Source organism: Trichosurus vulpecula, chromosome 2 (genome assembly GCF_011100635.1).
Source record: "Trichosurus vulpecula isolate mTriVul1 chromosome 2, mTriVul1.pri, whole genome shotgun sequence".
NCBI lineage: Eukaryota > Metazoa > Chordata > Mammalia > Diprotodontia > Phalangeridae > Trichosurus > Trichosurus vulpecula.
Genome location: NC_050574.1, coordinates 30,262,984 through 30,285,480, shown reverse-complemented (window position 1 = coordinate 30,285,480; position 22,497 = coordinate 30,262,984). Strand labels below are relative to the sequence as shown.

General features: G+C 42.1%; 1 protein-coding gene across 7 annotated transcripts in view; it reads left to right on the top strand.

Annotated features, from left to right (window-relative positions):
- Positions 1–22,497, top strand: part of LOC118839085 (tumor necrosis factor receptor superfamily member 14-like) — a 37,900-nt gene that overhangs the window by 6,396 nt on the left and 9,007 nt on the right. For 2 of the 7 annotated variants that reach the window (XM_036746508.1, XM_036746507.1), the window contains exons 3-8: positions 188–313; positions 6,441–6,596; positions 10,908–10,998; positions 11,411–11,517; positions 19,550–19,569; positions 20,874–21,200. In XM_036746508.1, coding sequence (XP_036602403.1) covers positions 188–313; positions 6,441–6,596; positions 10,908–10,998; positions 11,411–11,517; positions 19,550–19,569; positions 20,874–21,023 — 650 coding nt within the window. In that variant the 3' untranslated portion in view covers positions 21,024–21,200. Of the gene's footprint in view, positions 1–187; positions 314–6,440; positions 6,597–10,907; positions 10,999–11,410; positions 11,518–19,549; positions 19,570–20,873; positions 21,201–22,497 lie in introns of those variants that run through there. The other 5 variants (XM_036746513.1, XM_036746509.1, XM_036746511.1 and 2 more) reach the window with 5 other exon arrangements.

Here is a 22,497-nt window from a genome sequence, read left to right as displayed (position 1 = left end):
ACCATCATAATTTTTATAGTAAACAACTCATTTCATAGGTGGCCTTGGTAGCCTCCTGGGTCTGGTCTAGTGTGTCATATGGTGGTGTCAGGGTGATACTGGGGGGAGAGTGGGGCTGGAGGGGAGTGGCTTCTGCAGGGAGGTGTCCTGTGCCTTCTTCTTGATGCTGACTCTTTGATACCGTTAGGTTACAGGGTTCATGAGACATGCACTATAATGACAGGTACCACATGTGTGGCTTGCGATCCTGGGACCTACACAGCACACCAGAGTGGCTTGAAGGAGTGTCTCCAGTGTAAAGTCTGTGACCCTGGTAAGAAACTCTTCAGGGGCCTTGGGGTCACCTAGGATCCTGGCTCTAACCCAAAGCCTGCCCTCTCCTGGGCTCTGACCTGAGTCCTCTAGTTCTCTGGGAAGGGGGGAGCTGGGGCCAGAGAAAGTCAGTAGTATTGGACCTATGCAGACAAGATGGGGTAGGGGGGAAGTCGGCAACCCAGAGAGTGGGAGGTGGATCAGGTTAGGAAGAGAGGCAGTGAGAACACTGTGCTGGCAGGTGGGAGACCTGGGCTCCATTCTGGGCTTGTCCTTGTCTGACCTTGGACAATCATGTCCATTCTTTGGACCTCAGTTTGTCTATCTATAACATGAGGGGCTTGGGCTAGTTCCTAAGGTTCGAGGGCATGGGAAACACAGGATCATTTATTCACACTTTCACAAGACCCTAGGACACAGACTATCCAAGCTGGAAGGAACCTCATAACAGAGAACTTAAAATGTTGAGGATTCTGAAGGGGTCTATCAGAAGAGCTGGTCCTCAGAAAATTGAAAAAGACACTGAGTTAGTCCCTAGGGCCCTAATGATGAGGTTTAGACTGTGAGTGCCCTCTTGAACTCCCCTTGAATCTTCCCGCTAGATGAGGTGTTTGCCTGAGGCCATAAGCCTTTCATTATTGCTAGGCCCAAACCTCTAGGCTAGGTTTCTGTTAACCTAGCCTAGCCCTGCATTGTCTGCCTAGTTTCCACCCTTGATCTTGTCAAAGTGTCTATGCCCAATTCTGTTGCTCTTAAACAAGCCTAGCCCTACATTTTCTGTTATCTCCAGGTAGCCTTCAGCTACTTCCTACCCTTAATCCATTCTCTTGGTTCCTGGAGTCTGACCTCATTCCAGTCCCATCAAGCTCCTCCTTATATACTTCCTCAAGATCTTCCCTAAACCCCTCCTCCCATCACCCCAGGACCACCCTAGATCCCTCCTACAATCTTGGTGTATATAAGTTTCATCTTGCCTCCATGAAGGTGCTCAGATTCCATCTACCTCAGATGGAATCTGGCCCGCTTGTGAAAACAAGCATCACAAAGGGTGAGATTTCTTTTTTTTGTTTTTTTAATTTTTAGTTTACAACACACGGTTCTACATAATTTTGAGTTCCAGATTTTCTCCCCTCCCTCCCCACTCCCTCCCCAAGACGGCATGTAATCTCATATGACTACCATGAATGACTTCGCATTGAATTAATTTAAACACTAGTCAAGTTGTGGAGAAGAATTATGACCAATGGAATGAATCATGAGAAAGAAGAAACAGAACCAAAAAAAAAAAAACCAACCCAAAAACAAAAACAAAAGAGAAGAAAAAAAGGTGAGCATGAAGTGTGCCTCAATCTGCATTCAAACTTCATAGTTCTTTCTCTGGATGTAGATAGTATTCTCCATCGTGAGTCCTTTGGAGTTGTCTTTGTACCTTGTGTTGCTGAGAAGAGCGAAGTCTGTCAGGGTTGGTCCTCACAGAATCCATATATCTGTGGTTGCATACAATGTTCTCCTGGCTCTGCTCCGCTCACTCAGCATTATGTCGTGTAGGTTTTTCCAGGTTGTTATGAAGTCCGTATCATCCCCATTTCTTATGGCACAATAGTATTCCATTCATATACCACAGCTTGTTCAGCCATTCCCCAGTTGATGGGCATCCCTTTGATTTCCAATTCTTGAATACCACAAAAAGAGCCGCTATAAATATTTTTGTACATATGGGTCCTTTTCCCGCTTGTGTGATTTCTTTGGGATACAACCCTAGAAGTGGTATTGCTGGGTCAAAGGGTATCAACATTTTTATGGCCCTTTGGGCATAGTTCCCAATTACTCTCCAAAATGGCTGGATCATCTCACAACCCCACCAGCAATGTAACAATGTAGACAGCCTAATATGGCGAATCTGTAATAAACTTGGTTTCTCTTTGCCTGTGAGAAGGCTTGAGTTGAATTCTTTCGAGTGGGACCCGGCATGTTGGTATTTTGGGGTGTTGAGCACCCCTAAAAGCATATATTTCCCTGACCTCTTCACTATCAGCTCCTTAAATGTGCCCATCTATACCTTCCTGACTCCTAGCCATAGGAGTAGGAGGGTGGTCTCCTGACTTGGTGTTTCCTCCTGACTGCCTGTAATATTAATTAAGGTGGGGCCTTTTTGCTGTTTTCTCTTTTAGCACTTATTTAATCAAGTGCCCTTGATGAGTCCTGCCTTTTCTTCTTTAAATCCTTGCCTCAAGGGAAAGCCTAGACCACGTGGGTTTGAAATGCACATTTGTGATGCTTTTAGGTCACATGGGCGAGTTGCATGTATGACTCACCTTTGACCCTGAACAAGATATATAAACCCAGAAGTTGGCATTCTCCCTTGGAGCTCTCAGCCACTGGAAGAGTGGCGTGGGACTCTGCACAGCCATTAAGAGCCTCCTGGCTTGTGAACCCAGATGTTGATGCCTTCCTGGTAACTACGAATTGTGATTTGGTCTGTATATATTGTGTGTGTATGTAATTTGTTTGTACTTGCTCTGGAGTTCAGGGTGCTGGCTTTTCCTCCTGAACTAAGTGAGTTTATATGTATATGTTGGATTAAAGTAAAATTGTTAACTCCCTAACGTTACTTTCCTTAGTAAAGCAGATTAAAAGACCCTGTGCTGGCAGCGTCCTTATTGTTGGGCTTGTGTTGGTTTTCCACCCCACAACAGCTGCTAGCAGATTGTTGTTACACTGCCCCAAACCTCTCCTTGTAACCTCCAGCTAGGCTCATCCTCCCCAGCCATGCTCCAGCATTTCCAATTACCTTTCTATCCTTCTGCTCTCTCCTGATGATTCCCCTGACCTCAGTTGCCTGCCAGGGAGGAATTATGCCAAGAAATTAATTCATACTAGATTGTGGATGACTGCTGATGTTGCCATTTCTTAAGATATTTAAAAAGTAGGTTCTTATTCACTTAAAGGCATGAAATTTTCATGGTTATGAGAGGTTATAAAGGTTGTAAAGGCTTTCATAGGTTATGTGGCAAGAGGAGGTTATCCCCCAGGAGTTCAAGGATGCCTCCATTGATCATCTCTATAAAGGTAAGGGAAGAAGTTTGCCCTGTGACAATCACAGGGGGGAGAGGGTCTCTCTCTTAGTCATTACTGGCAAAATCCTTGCTAGAGTACTCCTTGAGATGCTGATCTGGAACTTGACCATAAAGCCAGTTTGGCTTCAGATAGGGCTGAGGAATTGTGGATGTGGTGTTTGCTGCCAGACAACTCCAGGAGAAATGCAAGGAGCATAACAAAGGTCTGTACACAACATTTGTAGATCTGACCAAGGCCTTTGGTACTGATAGTCATGACAGCTTATGGAAAATTATGTCAAAATTTGGTTGCTTGGAGAAGTTCATCAGCATTGAACATAAATTTCAATAAGGCATGCTTGCCCAGGTTCTAGATGATCAACAGTGCTCTTGTGCTTTCCCGGTCACCAATGGAATGAAACAGGAGTGTATTTGCTCCCATGCTTTTCAGCATCATGTTTTCAGCAATGTTATCAAATGCTCGCAGTGAGGATGAACATGGCATCAAGGTCAGCTACCACAGTGATGATAAAGTCTTCAACTTTAAAAGGCTATAAGGCAAGACCAAAGCAGAGGGAGTGTTGGTGCATGATTTTCTGTTTGCAGATGATTGTGCACTGAGTGCAGCCTTTGAAGCTGAGATGCAACAAAGTATGGATCACTTCTCTGCTGGTTGTGCTCGTTTTGGCTTACTAATTAACACCAAGAAAACACAGGTTCTCCATCAGCCACCACCACACCATCCATACATAGAACCATCATTTACAGCAAATGGAGAAGTCTTGAATGTCGTGGATAAGTTCACTTACCTTGGTAGTGTACTTTCCAGAGATGTACACATTGATGATGAGGCTGATGCACATATTGCCAGAGCTAGCTCAGTGTCTGGGAGGCTCTAAAGGAAAGTGAGGGAGAGAAGAGGTATGTGACTGACTACGAAACTGAAGGTCTACAGAGCTGTGGTGCTGACCTCATTGTTATATGCCCATGAGACCTGGACAGTCTATCAGAGCCACACCAGGAAACTGAATCACTTCCATTTGAATTCTTAGGAAGATTCTGAAGATCCCCAGGCAAGATAAGGTACCAGACAATGAGGTCCTTTCTTGAACTAAACCGCGAAGCATTCCAACTCTGCTTCAGAGAACACAACTCTGATGGGCCTGTTGTTCAAATGCCACTCACACAAAGCAAGCATTCACATGGAGGTCAGAAGAAGCTATATAAGGACACTCTCAAGGTCTCTCAAGAACTTTGGAATTGATTGTGTGACATGGGAGACACTGGCATAGGACTGCTCAGCATGGCATTCCCACAGCAGAGAAGGTGCTGTCCTCTATGAGCAAAGCAGAATTGAAACAGCTCAAAGGAAATGCAGGATAAACAGATTTACAGAATCCACCCCAAACGTTCACACTGGCTATTTGTGCCCGACCTGTGGTAGAGTATTCTGAGCTCACATTGGCTTGACTAGTCACAGTCGTACACACTGAAACTTGACTCCAGCATAGTGATATCATTAATGAAGGATACCAACTAATCAAAACAGCACACACACTCAGCCAGGGATCCCTTGACTCTACTTCCCTAAGAAGGTAGGATTTGTAGGACTGTGGGATTTATAAACTGAGAGGGGATTTGGAGCTTATCTTACTTTGGTCTTTTTCTGCTTCCATGACTGTGGGCAAGTTACTTCCCTGGGCCTCAGTGTTCTTACTTGTAAAAGATAGAGGTTGGACTTATGGGTACGCAGAGCTCTTTCTTGTCTTAAATCCTATGATCTAGGTCAAATGCTTCTTTCTGTACAGGAAATTAAGGCCAAGTTAGTCAGTCAATAAGCATTTATTAAGGATCTATAGTACGCCAGGCACTAGACTAAGTACTGAGAAGGAAGGAAGGAAGGAAAGAAGGAAGGAGGGAAGGAGGAAGAGGAAAGAAGGAAGGAAAGAAGAAAGAGACAGAGGGAGGAAACAATCATTTATTAAGTGCCTACTATGTGCCAGGCACTGTGCTAAGTGCCAGGGATATGCAGAAAGGCAAAAGACATTATGTCTTCACTAAAGAAAAGTGATGTATGATGCTGTGCCGGTAGAATGTTGTCTCTGAGAGGCAGGAACAGTTCTGTCTTTGTCTTTATAGCCCATCCTCAGCACACTGCTTTGTATTTTCTTCTTTTTCTTTTTTAGAGGGGGATGGTGGGGGCCCCAGGCCTGTGATTTTATTTGCTTAGGGGAGAATATTCCTTTCATCAAAGCATGTAGGTGCCTTGTCTGCATCTCAAACTCTTAGAGCAGCTTAGAGCAACTTATACAGGTTCCTTCAGTCACAAGGGATCTGGGGCAGCATCTGAGCCCAAAGCTGGCTGGACTACTGCTGGGTGCTCCCTCACTGGACCTTTCTCATGAGAGGCTAGGTGACCATCAGTTGGGAGTGGTATGGAAGGGATTCTTGTTTATAAATCAGTCAAACTAGGTGCCTCTGGGATTTTTCTGCTGCCCTTCAGGATATTCTAGTCTAGGTGGGTAATATGCAGTCAGCACTCATGGTCCTGTGGAATGGGCTGTCATCAGAACCATGGACTCGCCCTACCCATTACGCCTGGACCCCTCACTCTCTCTTACCATCCATATCCAATCCAGGAACAAGGCTTGTCCATTTCACCTTTTGCAGCATCTTCTGATTATGCCCCTTCTCTCCTCTGACCCTACATCCTCCTGCTGCAGACCCTCTTTACCTAACACCTGGGTTATTCCAACAGATACTTCATCTTCACCTCCACCTCGTCGTTTCCCTGGCTTCCTTCAAATCCTAGCTGAAATCCTCCTTCTCCAGGAAGCCAATCCCCTTCCCCATTAGGTCTTGTGCCTTTCCTCTCTTGACCATCTCCAGTTTATCATGTATGGTTCTTGTTTGTACATACATGTTTGCATGCTGTCATTCTCCTCAAGCTCCTTGAGAGCAGAGACTGTCTTTTCCCTTTCTTTGTAACACGTGCCCAAAACTTTGTAGGTCTTGAATAAATGTTGGTTGACTGATGTAACGTCTCCTCCTTCCCTTTGTTCTTTCTTTCAGAATTTGGCTTCATGACCATAAAGGAATGCTCATCTACATCCAACACTGTGTGTGACTGCTCTCCAGGCTATTTCTGTGCTGACATGAAAGGTGACGACTGTGAGTTGTGTGTGCATCACCAAGTCTGCACCCCCGGCCAGTATGTGAAGTCTAGAGGTGAGCCTGCTCCATATCCATCGACCCTGGGATCCAGAACTGTTGTTGCTTCAGGCTGCTGCCTGGAGGCAGCTGTGGTACCATGGGAAGAGGGTTGGATCTGCTGTGACAGGGCTTGGGTCCCAAACTCAGCTTTGTCCTCACTGTCTGTGTGATCCTGAGGTTACACAACCTCTCTGGGCCTCAGTTTCCTCATCCATAAAATGAAGGCATTGAATGATAATGACCTCTAATGACATCTGAGGTCTCTTCCAGAAGAAAATTTATGAGTCCATGAGCATGAAGTCTGGTTTCAGGTCTCCTGTCTTATCTACATGGACCTCAGACATCCTGGAGCAAATGTGGAATTAGGCAGAGCTGGGAAAAATGAACCAAGTACTCCCCACTGGTTTCCTCTTCCAATGTGCTTTGGTGGCACAAAGTGACTGAATCTTTGCTTGTTCTTTTTAAATGGAATATTTTTTTAATCGACAAATACCTGTCTTCTCTCCTTCTCACCTTTCCTCTCTGACTGGAAAAGAAAAAACAAAAACAAAACCAAAAAAATTCATAGCAAATTTTATGTGCAGTCAAACAGCATATTCGTGCATTGGTGTAATGTTAATTGAATAGGAAGATCTTCCCCATCCATCAATAGGGCTATGTGACCTGCTTTGAGCTCTAGCCCAGCTGGGAGCTGTGATACAGCCTGAGTCACATGGAGCCCATGGAGGGAGGAGTTTGCCCAAAAGGAAGTGGGAATGAGGCAGAGCTAAGGGACAGAAGCTAGCATGAGCGGCGAGAGGGAAGGATTTTGCCTAGAGGAATTTGTTTGTGGGGAAGCCTAACTTAAAGAACACTTAAGATATCAGTGCTCCTTGGATTGGTGATGTGTACAAACATTTTTGTTACTATGGTAAATCTTGCTTTCTGGTATCTGAATAAATATTTTGGTTTTGTCTTGGAGGAAGAGAGTTTAGTATATTTTGTGACTCTACCCTGGAAATATGTCTACATATTCATAGCAGCTGCTATTGGTATAGCATTGGTGTTACAACTGGCCATTTCCAAAGAGGATATATGTCTCTATCAGCACCTTGAGTCCATCACCTCTGCATCAGGAGCTGGGTAGCATGTTGAAACATGGGTCCTCTGGAATTGTACTTGGTTATTCCATTGATCTGAGTTCTGGAGTGTTTCTAAGTTGTTTGTCTTCACAATGTTATTGTTACTATATAAGCTGTTCCCTGGTTCTGCTCACTTCACTCTACATCAGTTCATACAAGTTTTCCCATGTTTCGCTGAAATCATCCATTTCATCATTTCTTATGGTGCAATAGTATTTCCTTACCTTTATGTACCATAATTTTTTCAGCTAGTAGTGTTATCAGGGAGTCAAAAGGGATGCAGAGTTAATAGCTTTAGAGATGTAGTTCCAAACTACTTTTCTAGGCTTTGTTTAGACCAATCCACAGCTCCACCAACAGTACTTATTAACCATTTTCCTTGTTTGTCAGCTTTCTCAATCTGACAGGTATGAGGTGGAACCTTAGAGTTACTTAATAATTTGTATTTCTCTAATTATTAGAGATTTAGAACATTTAAAAATATGGCTATTGATAGCTTGGATTTCTTCCTTTGAAAATTGCTTATTCCTATCCTTTGACCATTTATTATTTGAAGAATGGCTCTTAGTCTTACACATTTGAATCAGTTCTGTATATGTCTTGGGGATGAGACTTTCATCAGAGAAACCTGCTGCAAAGATTTCCAGCCCTCTGTTACCCAGTTACCTGCTTCCTTTATAATTTTAGCTGCATTAGTTTTGTTTGTATAAAATCTTTTAAATTTTATATAATTGAAATTGTCCATTTTATCTTCTGTGATCATCCCTCTCCCTTGTTTGGTCATAAACTCCTCCTCTAACCACACATCTGATTGGTAATTTCTTCATAGCTCCTCTTCTTGGTTTCTTCTGTGTCCCTGGGTTTTTTTTGGAGGGGGAAGGGCAGGGCAATTGGGGTTAAGTAACTTGCCCAAGGTCACACAGCTAGTAAGTTTGTCAAGTGTCTGGTGCCAGATTTGAATTTAGGTCCTCCTGATTCCAGAGCCAGTGCTCTACTAACTACACCACCTAGCTGCCCCACGTCCCTGGGTTTTTAAAGGTGATCCCCAAAGAGTTCAAATTCTGGCAAATTGTACTGAGTTAGAGGTATAATTAATATTTTTTCAAATGACTAAAATGATAAGTAAACAAGCATTTATATAGCACTTATTATTGTCAGACAATGTGCTAAGTGCTTTACAAATGTTATTTCATTTGATCCTTACAACAGACGGAGGAGATAGGTGCTATCATTTCCCCCTTTTTGGTTTCCTGGAGAAGTTCATCAGTATTGTATGCTAGTTCCATGATGGCATGTTTGTCTGAATTCTGTATGTTGGACAGTGCTCTTGTGCTTTCCCAGTCACCAGTGGAGTGAAGCAATTCCTTATGCTTGCTCCCATGCTTTTTAGCAGGATATTTTCAGCAACGTTATCAGAAAACTTCAATGAGGATGAAAACAGCGTGAATATCAGTTGCTGCACTGATGGTAAATTATTCAACTTGAAAAGGCTACAAGCCAAGACCAAAGTGGAGGGAGAGTTGGTGTATGATTTTCTGCTTGCAGATTACTCTGCACTCAGTGTAGCTTCCAAAGCTGAGATGCAACTAAGTATAGACTGATTCTCTGCTGTTTGTACTAATTTTGGCCTAACAATTAACAACAAGAAAACATAGGTGCTCCATCAGCCACCACCACACCATCCATATGTAAAACCATAAGTTACAGAATATGGAGAAGTTTTGAATGCTGTGGATAAGTTCACTTACCTTGGTAGTTCACTTTCCAGGGTCATAAACATTGATAATGAGGTTGACTCCCACATTGCCAGAGCCAACTCAGTGTTTGGGAGGCTCCAAAGGAAAGTGTGGGAGAGAAGAGGTATTAGACTGATTACCAAACTGAAGGTCTGCAGAGCCGTTGTGCTGACCTCAATGTTGTATGCCTATGAAACCTGGACAGTATACTAGCGTCACACCAGGAAACTGAATCTCTTCCATTTGAATTATGTTAGGAAGATTCTGAAGATCACCTGGCAGGATAAGATATCAGACACTGAGGTCCTTTCTCTACCTAAACTGCCAAGCATTCAAATTTTATTACAGAGAACCCAACTCTCCAATGAGCTGGCCATGTTCTTCAAATGTCAAACACAAGTTGGCCTAAAATACTATTTTCTAGAAAACTCACAAAGGGCAAGAGCGCACACGGAGGTCAGAAGAAATGATACAAGGACACTCTCAAAGTATCTATGAAGAACTTTGGAATTGATTGTGTGACATGGGAGACACTGGCAAAGGACCTCCCAGCATGGCACACCTGCATCAAAAGAGCTGAGCTCCAGGAATGAAGCAGAATTTCAGTAGCTCAAAAGAAAGATGAGATTAGCAAATTTAGTGACATCTCCTCTCCAGATGTTCATAAGGACTGTGGTAGAGCCTTCTGAGCTTGTACTTGTCTGATCAGTCACAGTCAGACACACTGTACCTTGACCCCAACATAGTGATGTTATTTTTGTTCTCTTCAAGGACAAAGAATAGCAACAAACCAACCATATTTTATCCTGCATCTCCACTTTCTTTGTAGAAGTGGGGGGGGGGGGGCTATGGGTATGTAACACCACACATAACATTTCACTTTTCTTGATAGGTTGATTAGTTTGCTGAACTGTTTTCTCCTTTTTAAAAGATTCTATGTTATAAGAGACGGCTCTCTGGGTAAGGTAAGGCCATAAGGCATATGCTGGAGTCAGCCTAAACTACTCTCCTAATAGCTGGTTGTTAAATTTTCAGTTTGCGCTTTGGCACTTCAGAAATGTGGAAGCAGTATAAATCAGGGCTTAATTTATTGCTTTATTAATTGCTTAGATTTAAGAAAGTGATGGAGAAAATGTTAATAACATCCATTAAACATTAAAAAAAACCCATAAAACATGCCTTGTGTTCCTTTTTTCTCTCCCAGAGTTAATTGTTAAACATTTACTAGTAAAGGGAAGGAAATATTGGGTAATGTAGGTGATGCAAAAATGAAATGTATGAAAAAATATACATTTCTTGCACAGGCCTGAGGAGTATTTCATAGAGTTGTTTCCAAAACTCTTCGCTCTGACACAGAGCTTCCAGGGAAGGGACAACCAATCCAGGGACACTGTTCTAGCAGTCAATGTTTTGCTTTGATCCTATTGCTGTGCTCAGCACCAAATCTCCCATGTCACTTTCTCTTTTAGGCACAAAGAGAAAGAACACCATCTGTGAAACGTGCCCAGAAGAGACATTTTCCTTCAATGGGACTCTTCGCCAGTGTCTGCTATGGACCAAGTAGGTATATCAACTCTTTGGGAACTGGTGGTTCATTTTTTTTTGCTTGTTTATTTATAATGTTTTAAACAAAAATTCTGACCTTAACAAACACCAAATAAACAAATTTTTCTGTATACAAAGTAGAACAGAAAAGAAAGAAAAATGTTCACAGGGGCTCAGGTAAATGGATCTTTAAAAAATAAATATACACAGAACACACTTTTCAGTTCATTCTGCATCATCAACACTTTCTTTGTCATTTTCTTAAGTCTAGACACTCAAGAAAATAATGTGCAAGCCCTACTTTGTGATACTTGTCAATTTCTTTAGGCATGAGTGCTTACCCTGAAAATTTAGCAATTGGTACTGATCGAGCTGATTCCAGCCACTTCTGGATGTACAACAAACTATGAATCTCTATTCCATACAGTGCACATTTCCTTTTAGGCATAAAAGAAATTCAACAAGTAACCTTCAAAGCTGCTCTGCTTGTCTGCACTTACTTCTGGTCTTCCTTCTGTTGGATAGCTCTCATTGGTAAGTGTTTCCTCTTAAATGGAACTAAAATCTGCCTTTCTGTGTCTTCCCTCCATCGCTCCAGGTTCTACCATCTAGGGCTGTAATAGCAATTTAGATTTGAAGATCTTTCTCACCCATTGATAGGCCATGTGATCTGCTTACATCACAGGAAGCCTAAGTCACATGTGGTGGGAGGAGCTTCCTGAGAGGGAAAGGAAGTTGTGCTACAGGAAATGCTGAAAGAGCTGGTATGGCTGTTAATGGCCATTGTGATAGTTAGAGCTGAGGTAAAGAAGGTTGACCTATGATAGCTGAGCAGACTGTGATAGCTGTACTGTGAGTTTGTTTTTGGGAACACCCCAGCAGGGGGTCAGAGAGATTTTGGGATGGTGAGACTCCATGTTGTGATATTGTGTTTTAAGTTCCTTGCTGTTATTATAAAGTGGGCCTACTGGTCGTAGGAGAAGATTGCTTGGTTATGGGATATGGTTATCTGGTGTCTGAATAAGTGTTTTACTTCTGCCTTCTATGAGAGAGTCTCCCATACTTTGCAATATGGAACTACATAGGCATATTCATGATTATTGTTGATGTTGTGTTTATTGCCTTACTGATACAGGAGCCAAGCTGAGCGACTTTACTTCTTTTCTCCTTAACATCCCTTTAAATACTTGAGACAACCTTTGGGCCTCTCCAAGCCACTCTTCCATAGCTCCTCATAGCCGTAGCTGGAGCCCTGGCTGCCCCAGTACCATGGAAAGGGCTTTGGAGTCAAGAGACTCTGGGTTCAGATGCCATGGGGTCTACTCACATGTTCTGGGGCTAGTGAGATAATATTTAAAAGTGCTGGCCCCTGGGAGATGCTACATAAATGCTGGCTGCTATTATCAACCATTTGATCTTTCTGGGCCCTGTTTTTCTCATCTGTAAAGGAGGGACTCCCTGAAGGCCCTTCAAACCTAGAATCTATGAATCTATGACACCCTCTTGAGAAAACTCTCCAGATAACTGAGGAACTTCCTAAAAATGGGGCCATGAACACAATAATTCTCCAGATGTGGGTTGACCAGGACAGTGTCCACGGGACAGGCATCACAGCAGTTCCTTTATTCTAAACTTGTCGATGTAATCTAAGGCTGAATCACCATTCTTGCTTTTCCAATTGTGCTGCTGACTCTCAGGGTGCTCACACTCCAGGACATTTTCCTGCATAATTATTTAGTCCCATCTCCTTCCCAGGATGGTGGCCTGGTAGAGTAGAAAGGGCATGGGCTCTGGAGCCAAAGGACCAGGATTCAGATCCTGCCTCGGATATTTGCTTCCTTTGTGACCATGGATAAATTACTTGGATTCTTTGGACCTCGGTTTCCTCATCTTTAAAATTAGAGGATTAGAGTGGGTGGCTTCTGATGTCCCTTTTAATCATCATAATAATAATGATAAGTGGGCAACTAGGTGGCACAGTGCATAGAGTTCTGGGTATGGAGTCCAGAAGACTCTTCTTCTTGAGTTCAAATTTGGCTTGAGACATTTACTAGCTATGTTACCCCGGACAAGTCACCTTACCCTGTTTGCCTCAGTTTCCTCATCTGTAAAATGAGCTAGGGAAGAACATACAGAACACTTCAGTATCTTTGCAAAGAAAACTTCAAATGGGGTCACAAAGAGTTGGACATGACTGAAATGACTAAACAACAATAATTGCAATTAATAAATTAATAATTAAATAAAAATAATAATTATTATGGAAAGGGGGTATTGAGGGGGAGAAGTACTAGACTAGAATCGTGTATGTCTGCTCTTTTAATATATTATTATTTTGGAGAATATGATTAGGTTCAAACTAACTTTTGATCATTTTGTCATTTTCCAGAGGGAAGGAAAACCCTAACAGTAATGACATTAATGTAGTCTTAGAGACCCCAAGTGAAGAGAGAGAAAGAGAGAGAGGGGGAGAGAGAGAGAGAGAGAGAGAGAGAGAGAGACAGGGAGAGAGAGGAAAAGAGAGAGAGGGAGAGAGAGGGAGGGAGAGAGAGGAAAAGAGAGAGAGGGAGAGAGAGAGGGAGAGAGAGAGAGGGATGATGAGAGAGGGAGGAAGAGAGAGAGGGAGAGAGAGGAAAAGAGAGAGAGGGAGATAGAGAGAGGGGGAGAGAGAGGGGAGAGAGAGAGAGAGGGAGAGAGAGAGGGGGGTAGAGAGAGAGGGAGAGAGAGAGAGAGGGAGAGAGAGAGGGGGAGAGAGGGAGAGAGAGAGAGAGAGGAGAGGGAGAGGGAGGGAGGGAGAGAGAGGAGAGGGAGAGGGAGGGAGGGAGGGAGAGAGAGAGAGAGAGAGAGAGAGAGAGAGAGAGCGAGAGAGAAGAGAGAGAGAGGGAGAGAAGAGAGAGAAAGAGAGAGAGAGAGAGAGAGAGAGAGAGAGAGAGAGAGAGAGAGAGAGAGAGAGAAGGATTTTCTGATTACTTTGTTTGGGAAGAAGGAAGCGAAAACCCAAGCTCTCTATCCAAAGCTTGACCTCCTTCCTACCTAGCACCAATTCCACATTGAACACACATCACAAAAAGTAAAGATACTCACTTTCCCAATTGTAGCAAAAGGGAGATCAGAGAAGATACACATTGGAGAATATATGCCAAATAATACAGAGTGAAGGGACTTTCCCATTGGGAGTGGGATAATGTTGGAGTCCAACCAGCAGACCCCAATCAGTCGCCAGGAAATGAAGACACAGGTCAGGTGGGTACTGAAACACAGCATGTTTATTGAAAGCCAAGCAAGTTCTTATATAGTGTTTCTACTGCTTTGAAGCCTATGTGTGGGTTGTATGCCAGGAATGTTGCCTGTGTTTTTCCAATATTATCACTTAGTTTTTTCCTCACACCAGACCTTATTTTTTCCCACACTGTATCTCCATCTCAGTCCAGGAGCATGGAGGCCCTGCTTGGAGCATTCCTTAGAGCCCTTTCTCAAAACATGAAGAGTTCACATCAAGGTCAGACTCAGCTCCGGGCTCCTATAGGATAACTCAGCTTAACCAAAAGAGAGTTCTAGATATCATCCAAAGAGAAGCTCCCCCAAGTCTCTAGTATGACAAGGTAGGGGTGAGGACATGATGGAGGCCTCTTACTCCTCTAATGTGTTTCCAGAGCCTTTCTTTTGGCAACTTGAATTGGGGTTGGCCTATGTAATGGTAATTTAAATTTGAAGATCTTTAGCATCCATTAGTAGGCCCATGTGACCTGCTTATGTCACAGGAAGCCTAAGTCACATGTGATGGGAGGAGCTTGTTGAACAAGAAGAACTGGAAGAGTGGAACAGGAAATGCTCAGAGTGGTTAGAGCTTAGAGAGAGAGCAGACATGTGCTAGCAGTGCTGTGAGTGTTTGTTGGTGGCAAGGCTCCAGCAGGGGGCAGGAGGTTATGGAATGGTTTTGAGATGGAGTTGTTCTCTGCTCTGATAACGTGTATTAATTTCTTTGCTGCTGTGATGGATTGGATTCATTGATTTTGGAATCTCTGGTTCTCTGGTGTCTGAATAAATGGTTTACTTCTTCTGCCTTCTATATGGAGAGTCTATTATATTTTGTGATACAGAACTACATAGACATATTTATAATTATCATCAATATTCTGATTATTGCCTTGCTCATACATTTGGTGACTAGGAAGATGGGATCACAAGGTATAAGATCTCTATTTGGAGGCAGAAGGGCTTTAGAGGAAGAAATGGTTATCCCAGGATGGGATGATGCACCTGTAGTAGCAATTTAGATTTGAAGATTTTTCTCACCCGTTAATAAGCCATGTGACCTGCTTATGTCATAGGAAGCCTAAGTCACATGTGGTGGGAGGAGCTTCCTGACTGCAAAGGAAGTTATATCACAGGAAATGCAGAGAGAAAGAGAGAGAGAGAGAGAGAACAGTTATGGCTGCTAATGGCCACCATTCGGATAGTTAGAGCTGAACAGGCTGACTTAACTGTCCTGTGAGTTTGTGTTTGGAGAAAACCCCAGCAGGGGGGTGGAGAGGTTTTGGAATGGCAAGGCTCCATGTTGTGATATTGTGTATTGAATGTTTTACTGCTCTGATAGATTGGATAAATGGCTTGTGGGATATGGTTCTTTGGTGTCTGAATAAATGGTTTACTTTTTCTACCTTCTATGTGGAGAGTCTTGTATACTTTGCAATACAGAGCTACATAGGCACTTTGACAATTATCATCTACATTGTTATTATTGCCTTACTGATATAGTAACTTATTCCTCTCTAGCAAAGGAATGGCCTATTAGACCAGGGCTCTGTGAATGTTAAGAACAGAGGCTACAGAGGGGAGAACCTAGAGATTTGGAAAGATGTTTGCAAGAAATTAAAGTTAAGCTAGGGAGAGAATTGACAACAGCCCTCTTTAGGCGAGGCTGGATATTGGCATCAGCTTATCATATTATATATGAAAGAACGGACAGATTGTTAAAAGAGAAGACTCGGATGGAAAGAGAATTAGCTAGCCAAATGGGAATATTTCTATACCATAGCAAGATGGAGAGTCTCAGGTGGCAGGAGAACAGATTATTGTTTTGGAATTTACTGATTTTGCTGTTAATTTGGCTAGAAAAAAGGGAAAGCCAAGGAGGTCAAAAGTGCATTTGAGTTGAGCCCAGATCGAGTCTAGTTGCCCATCTTGTTGCCATGGTGACAGGGAAGAGAGTCAGTAGAGAATGGTACAATATTAGGAGCTGAGGCACGAAATGATACTTTGTGGCATGATGCTCCTGAGCCAGAAAATGACATATTAGACCAGGCTCCTCAGACAGAAGTACACCTCGTACTGTGAAGGAGGCAAGAAACCTAAGGAAAAATGCAATATTGTGAGAAGTGCTTGATGATTTTACACAGCAGGAAATCACAGATATCTTGGTCAGTTTACCCAAGGTATGGGAGAATCATTAATATTTTGGATGGTGAAAATCAGTGATGAAGGGGCTACAGGAGTATCAGTGGATAGTGAGGATTTTATGAAATTCATAAGTATTAGTTAGAATCCTTTTGTACAGCAAGCTTTTAGGGATTATCACCTGCAAGGGGGTAACAGAATGATTATTCCGTTGGCTTTAGCTGTAGAAGGATGTAACAGAGAGTATCTGACTAACACTATGTGGCCCAGTGCAGATAGACCCTGTTATTTACTTAGGAACTGTAGGAGGAAGTTAAAGGAGGAGGTAATGAAGACTGCTATTATGATAGGAAATGCAGATGCATACTGTGACACTCCCTTGGGAGTCCCTAATAGAAATACGATAATTAAGACAGCTCCCCCTGCTTATAAACACCTAGTTTTAACTCTGCTAATTGGGGAGACAGCTAGATTAGAGGTGCTAGATAAAAGTTCAGAGTTAAGTGACTTTGGAGACTGGGGAAAAGATAAATTTCGTCCATAGAGAGAAAAGAGTGAATAGCCAGCAGACTCAACATCATAATACAGTGATAAGAAAAGAAATGTTTACTGATCTACTGAGAGCAGGGGTAGATTTTGGAAGAATAGATGGTTTTCCAATTAATGAGCTATATGAAATGTATCAAGTAAGGAGCTTAATAGCAGACAGAGAAGTAAGAACTACCCCTACAGATCTTGGACCCTTGTATCCAAGTGTGTGATGTAGTGAGAGAATAAAGTGTGAAGACTTCACAGGGAATATATATATATACATACATATATATATGTATATATATATGTGTATATATGTATGTATATATACATATATACACACACATATATTTATATATATCTAAATTGTTTTCAATATTTAGAGAAAAGGAAAATGAGATAAATTTGAGTCTGTGGGAATCTGATTATTTAGCCTTTAGGAATGTCTTTCTCCACTGAAGTTTCTGTTATTTCTTCTAGTTCTGGTTTAAAGATTTATCAAATAAGAGTAGGGTCACTGTGACCTGCTTTTCTTTACCGTGAGAGAGAAAAGAGGGTTTCCCCCTCCCCTTTTCCCCTATTCTCCTTCTTTAGATTTATAGATGTCACTTCAGCCTAAGTTCCATTTTCCTGTAAATCATATGATTTTGGGGAAATAAGATGGTATTCCCCTCTCCCACTCCCCTTGCCTATTTCCCCCTATAAGGTAATTCTGTAGTTGCTGTGCTTGTATTGGGTAAAAACTTATTTCCTTATTCCTGGTTGGATTGTGAGGCCACTTGGCCCTGCCAATGGGAATAGGGGTCCAGCCTCTGGGGGTGGGATTTCTTAGAATTGTTAGTACAAGGGTATATAAAATCCTGCTTGCCTTCTGTACCTCTCCTCCTTCTGCTAGTCCCATCCTGGCAGAGGACGCCCTTTTCTTGCGAGAACGGAATAAAATTTGTTTCCGTTCCCACCCTGAGATGTCTCCTTATTAGAAAATAATTTTCATTATTTGGTGAGGGTCTTTCACCCCACACACATAAGTCACACCTCCAGGGGGCCTAGAAAATTGGCCAAGCCCCATCTCAGATTAATGAAACACACAGACAGGATTACAGACCCCATATTAATCTGACTATATATTGAAAAAATGGATAAAATACTGTAACTAGGGCATTGATTGATACTGGGGTGGAGGCCTCTCTTATATATGGAAATCCTGACAAGTTCAGGCATGGAATTCCTATTAAAACCACAGGACTGCGAGGGGCTGAAAGCCAGACAAGTGAAACTAACAATGAAAATTGGACAATTGCTTAAGAAAGAATATACGGTGGTCATTGTATCCATTCCATTGGAATAGATATATTGAAAAGCATGACTTTGAATTTACCAGAGGTGAGATACCAATTTGCAGTAAGGAAGATAAGAATTAATATAGTTTTAGTGGGATAAAAATGGACCCAATCACTTTACCTGAGCCTTCTCTTTCAACAATCCGGCTAGCAGCTTCTGTGGGGGTGTAAGATCCACCCACAGCCAGCACCCAGAAAGCTGCTGGCATGCTGGGAGAGCACAGGTTCTTTTGATCTGCTTAACCAAGGAAAGCAAGGTGAAGGGGTTGACAAGTTTACTTTAATCCAGCATACAGACAGCATTCCGTTAGTTCAGGGGAAAAAGCCAGTACCCTGAACTTCAGAACAAATACAAACAAATTATAAGCATCAACAAACAGACCAAATACAGATTCATTCACTTACTTCAGGGGAAGAGACCAGCACCCTGAACTTCAGAACATTCATTTAGTTCAGGGGGAAAAGCCAGCACCCTGAACTTCAGAACAAAATACTACAAATTACAAATATCAACAGACAGACCCAATACAGTTCATAGTTACCAACATCTAGGTTCAGCCCGGGAGTTCAGAACAAGGGCTGGCCCAGAGTCACGCGTCACCACTGCTGCCACAAAAAGCTCCAACAGAAAAGGGATCTTCAAGCTGTCTTCTCTCCTCTTATAGAGCTTTTGACATCATCAATCATCATCTGAATGACCAGAGCCCAGGCTCTGGTGATTGGTTCTTGAGTTGGCCCCTCCCCCCAGGACCCTGGGACCCTGGGAGGCTCACATCCACATAGATTAGGTCAACACCCAATAGGGCATGGCTCTGGAGTCAACACCTCCCTCTAGCTACCCCAGTCACCAATCCACACCCACATAGGTTCCACACCTAATAGGGCTCTGGGTCTGGGGCCCAGCACCCAAGCAAGGCTCAATGAAATACACTGAGTCACTCAAAGAAAACAAAGGCCATTTTGCTTACCAACACACCTTCTGAAATAATTATTTTGAAGCAGTATTGTGCACCAGGTAGGCAAGATGAAATTGCCAATACTATAAAGGAGAGATTGTTTTATTCTTTGTACTTGTAACCTTAGAAGCTGGCATGGTGCCTGGCACATAGTAGGTATTTAACAAGTGCACCTTGATTGATTGACTGCCCAAAGTCACTAAGTAGTGTCAGAACCCAGAGCCTAGTGCTCTGTCTACTGCACCCCATATTGATGTTCCTGTAGTTCTATTTGTCCTTTCATTATATGTCTGAAAAATGTATCTATCCCACTTCCTGACACTCATCTTCTTTGCATTTCAGCTGACCACATAACAGGAAGGGTGAGTAGTTTTTGCCAGACTTATGGTTTGACTGATTGTTGTTGACAGTTGGTTTGACTGATCTTTCTGCTAATGTTGCTGCCTGGAGGTCTCTACTCTTCTAGCTGAGAATATTTCTTCCATATGCCTTTGGTCTATGACAATAATATCAGCTTGGCCAGTAGTTTCTAAATCTATCTTTCCATTAAATAGAAGACACCCTTCCATAAAAAAAAACACAAGGATTCTGGGCACCACATTTTAGGAAGGACATTGATAAAGAAAAGAAAGGTATCTGGATGGTGGAGGGCCTCAAATTCCTACCGTATAAAAACTGAATGAAAGATGTGGGTGTAATCTGGAGAATGGAGGAAGCTAAGGGGACACATGATAGGTTACTTCAGATGGTTCCTTAGAAGAATTTCTTGTTCTGTTTGGCCCCAGAGGGTAGAATCAGCACCAATGGGTAGCAGTCCCAAAGAGGATCATCCATGATTAGGCTTAAAATCAGGAAAAGTTTCCTAGGCATTTGAGTTGTTCTCTAGTAGAAATGGCTGCCTCAGGAAGGAGCCAGCTCTTCTTCCCGGATATCTTCAAATGGAGGTAGAGAATCAAATTGTGGGGAGCCAAGAGAAAAGATTCTTGCTCAGATTTGGGTGGGATCATTGGCCTCTGAGGCCCCTTGCTGCTCTAAGTCTATGATCCTATGATAGGGAAAAGCCATGGGAAGTCCTGGAAGTGACTTGTATGTAAGGTTGTTGTTTGATCTTAGACAAATCACTTTCTTTTTTGAGTTTCAGAATTCTCTTGTGATATGTAATGGTTAGATCAGTGATTAATACAATTATCCCTTCCACATTGCTGGGGTTAGGAGTGTGGCACCCTGATGATCTGGAAAATCCACATAAAATTTTTTGGCTCTTCCTTCATACCACAGAAGAAATCTTAATTATTGTGGTATTAAAAGATAAAACATGTTGATATTATACAATGCTATACATATTTTTTTGCATTTCTTAGTTTCTAAACATTTTCTGTGTCATCTGCTGGCCTTTAAATGCAGCCCATGACTTCTGCAAAACTCCCCCAAAATTCCCATTTAATTTTTTTTGCTGACCTGCAATAAATCAAAACTATAGTGGAGAAAGTGGATTAAGTTGAGTTGTAGAAGGGATAACTGTATGTAAACACACACACACACACACACACACACACACACACACACACACACACACACACAAACACACAGAAATAGGCCCGAAAAATTTGGAACAGCTTCAAAGTGGCTACTTTTTCTTCTCCATTTATACTTTCCTATGTTTCAGGTCATCCTGTTCCCCTGTGGAAAGAACGGTGATCCCTTTGAGGCTGATGGGTCAGTCACCAACTTGCCTATACAGGAGACTAGTCAACAGGATGAATTACTTCCACTAAAGGAAAGAATGTCCATGAGTCAGGACAGTTGGGAACCTTGATTATGGTCTTGGGAATATAGTGAAACCCCAAGGCCAAGTCATACTCTCTGTCTGTCATTGGGATAAAGCTCCTACCCAGAAATGGTGGCCATCTCCTGCTTGCACCGTCTCCTAGCTTTGCAGCTAGAAGCATTCCAGATCGTAAAGTAATATCTATTGTTCATGGATAGGTAAAGCCAATATAACTAATAAAATGACAATTTTACCTCACTAATCTATTTATTAAATATCATCTCAAACAATTACTAAAAAATTTTACTGAGTTAGAAAAAATAATATCAAAGTTCATTTGGAAGAACAGAAGGTCAGGAACTTGAAAGAAATCAGAGAAAATAGATGTAAAGGAAGTAGATCCAGCAGCATTAGATATTAAACTATATTTTTTGAGATTTTTTATTTTTAGTTTACAACACTTGGTTCTGCATAATTTTGAGTTCCAGATTTTCTTTTCCTCCCGCACCCCCTCCTTCCCCAAGACGGCATGGAATCTGATATATCTCCTACATATAACTTTGCATTGAACTTATTTACAAAATAGTCAAGTTGTAAAGAAGAGTTATCACCAATGGAATGAATTATGAGAAAGAAGAAACAGAACCAAAAAAAAAAAACCTCCCCCCCAAAAAAGAAAAAAAAACAAAGGGGAAAAAAGGTGAGCATAAAGTGTGCCTCAATCTGCATTCAGACTGCATATGGTTCTTTCTCTGGATGTAGAGAGCATTCTCCATCGTGAGTTCTTTGGAGTTGTCTTTGCACCTTGTATTGCTGAGAAGAGCAAAGTCTATCAGGGTTAGTCATCACAGAATCCATATATCTGTGGTTGTGTATAATGTTCTCCTTGTTCTGCTCCACTCACTCAGCATTATATCGTGTAGGTTTTTCCAGGTTATTATGAAGTCTGTATCATCCCCATTTCTTATAGCACAATAGTATTCCATTACCTTTGTGTACCACAAGTTGTTCAGCCATTCCCCAATTGATGGGCATCCCCTTGATTTCCAACTCTTTGCTACTACAAAACACGAGCCACTATAAATATTTTCATGCATATGGGTCCTTTCCCACTTGTGTGATCTCTTTGGGATACAACCCTAGAAGTACCTTCTAATGAAGAGGAAATCAAAACAATAATTAGAAGTGGCATTGCTGGGTCAAACAGTATGAACATTTTTATACCCCTTTGGGTATAGTTCCAAATTGCTCTCCAGAATGGCTGGATCAGTTCACAACTCCATCAGCAATGTAATAATGTTCCAACTTTCCCACATCCTCTCCAGCATTTATCATTTTCCTGTTTTGTCATGTTAGCCAATCTGACAGGAGACATATGGTACCTAAGAGTTGTTTTGATTTGCATTTCTCTAATCAGTAGTGATTTTGAGCATTTTTTCATATGCCTATAGATATCTTTAATTTCTTCCTCCGAAAACTGCTTGTTCATATCCTTTGACCATTTCTCAATTGGGGAATGACT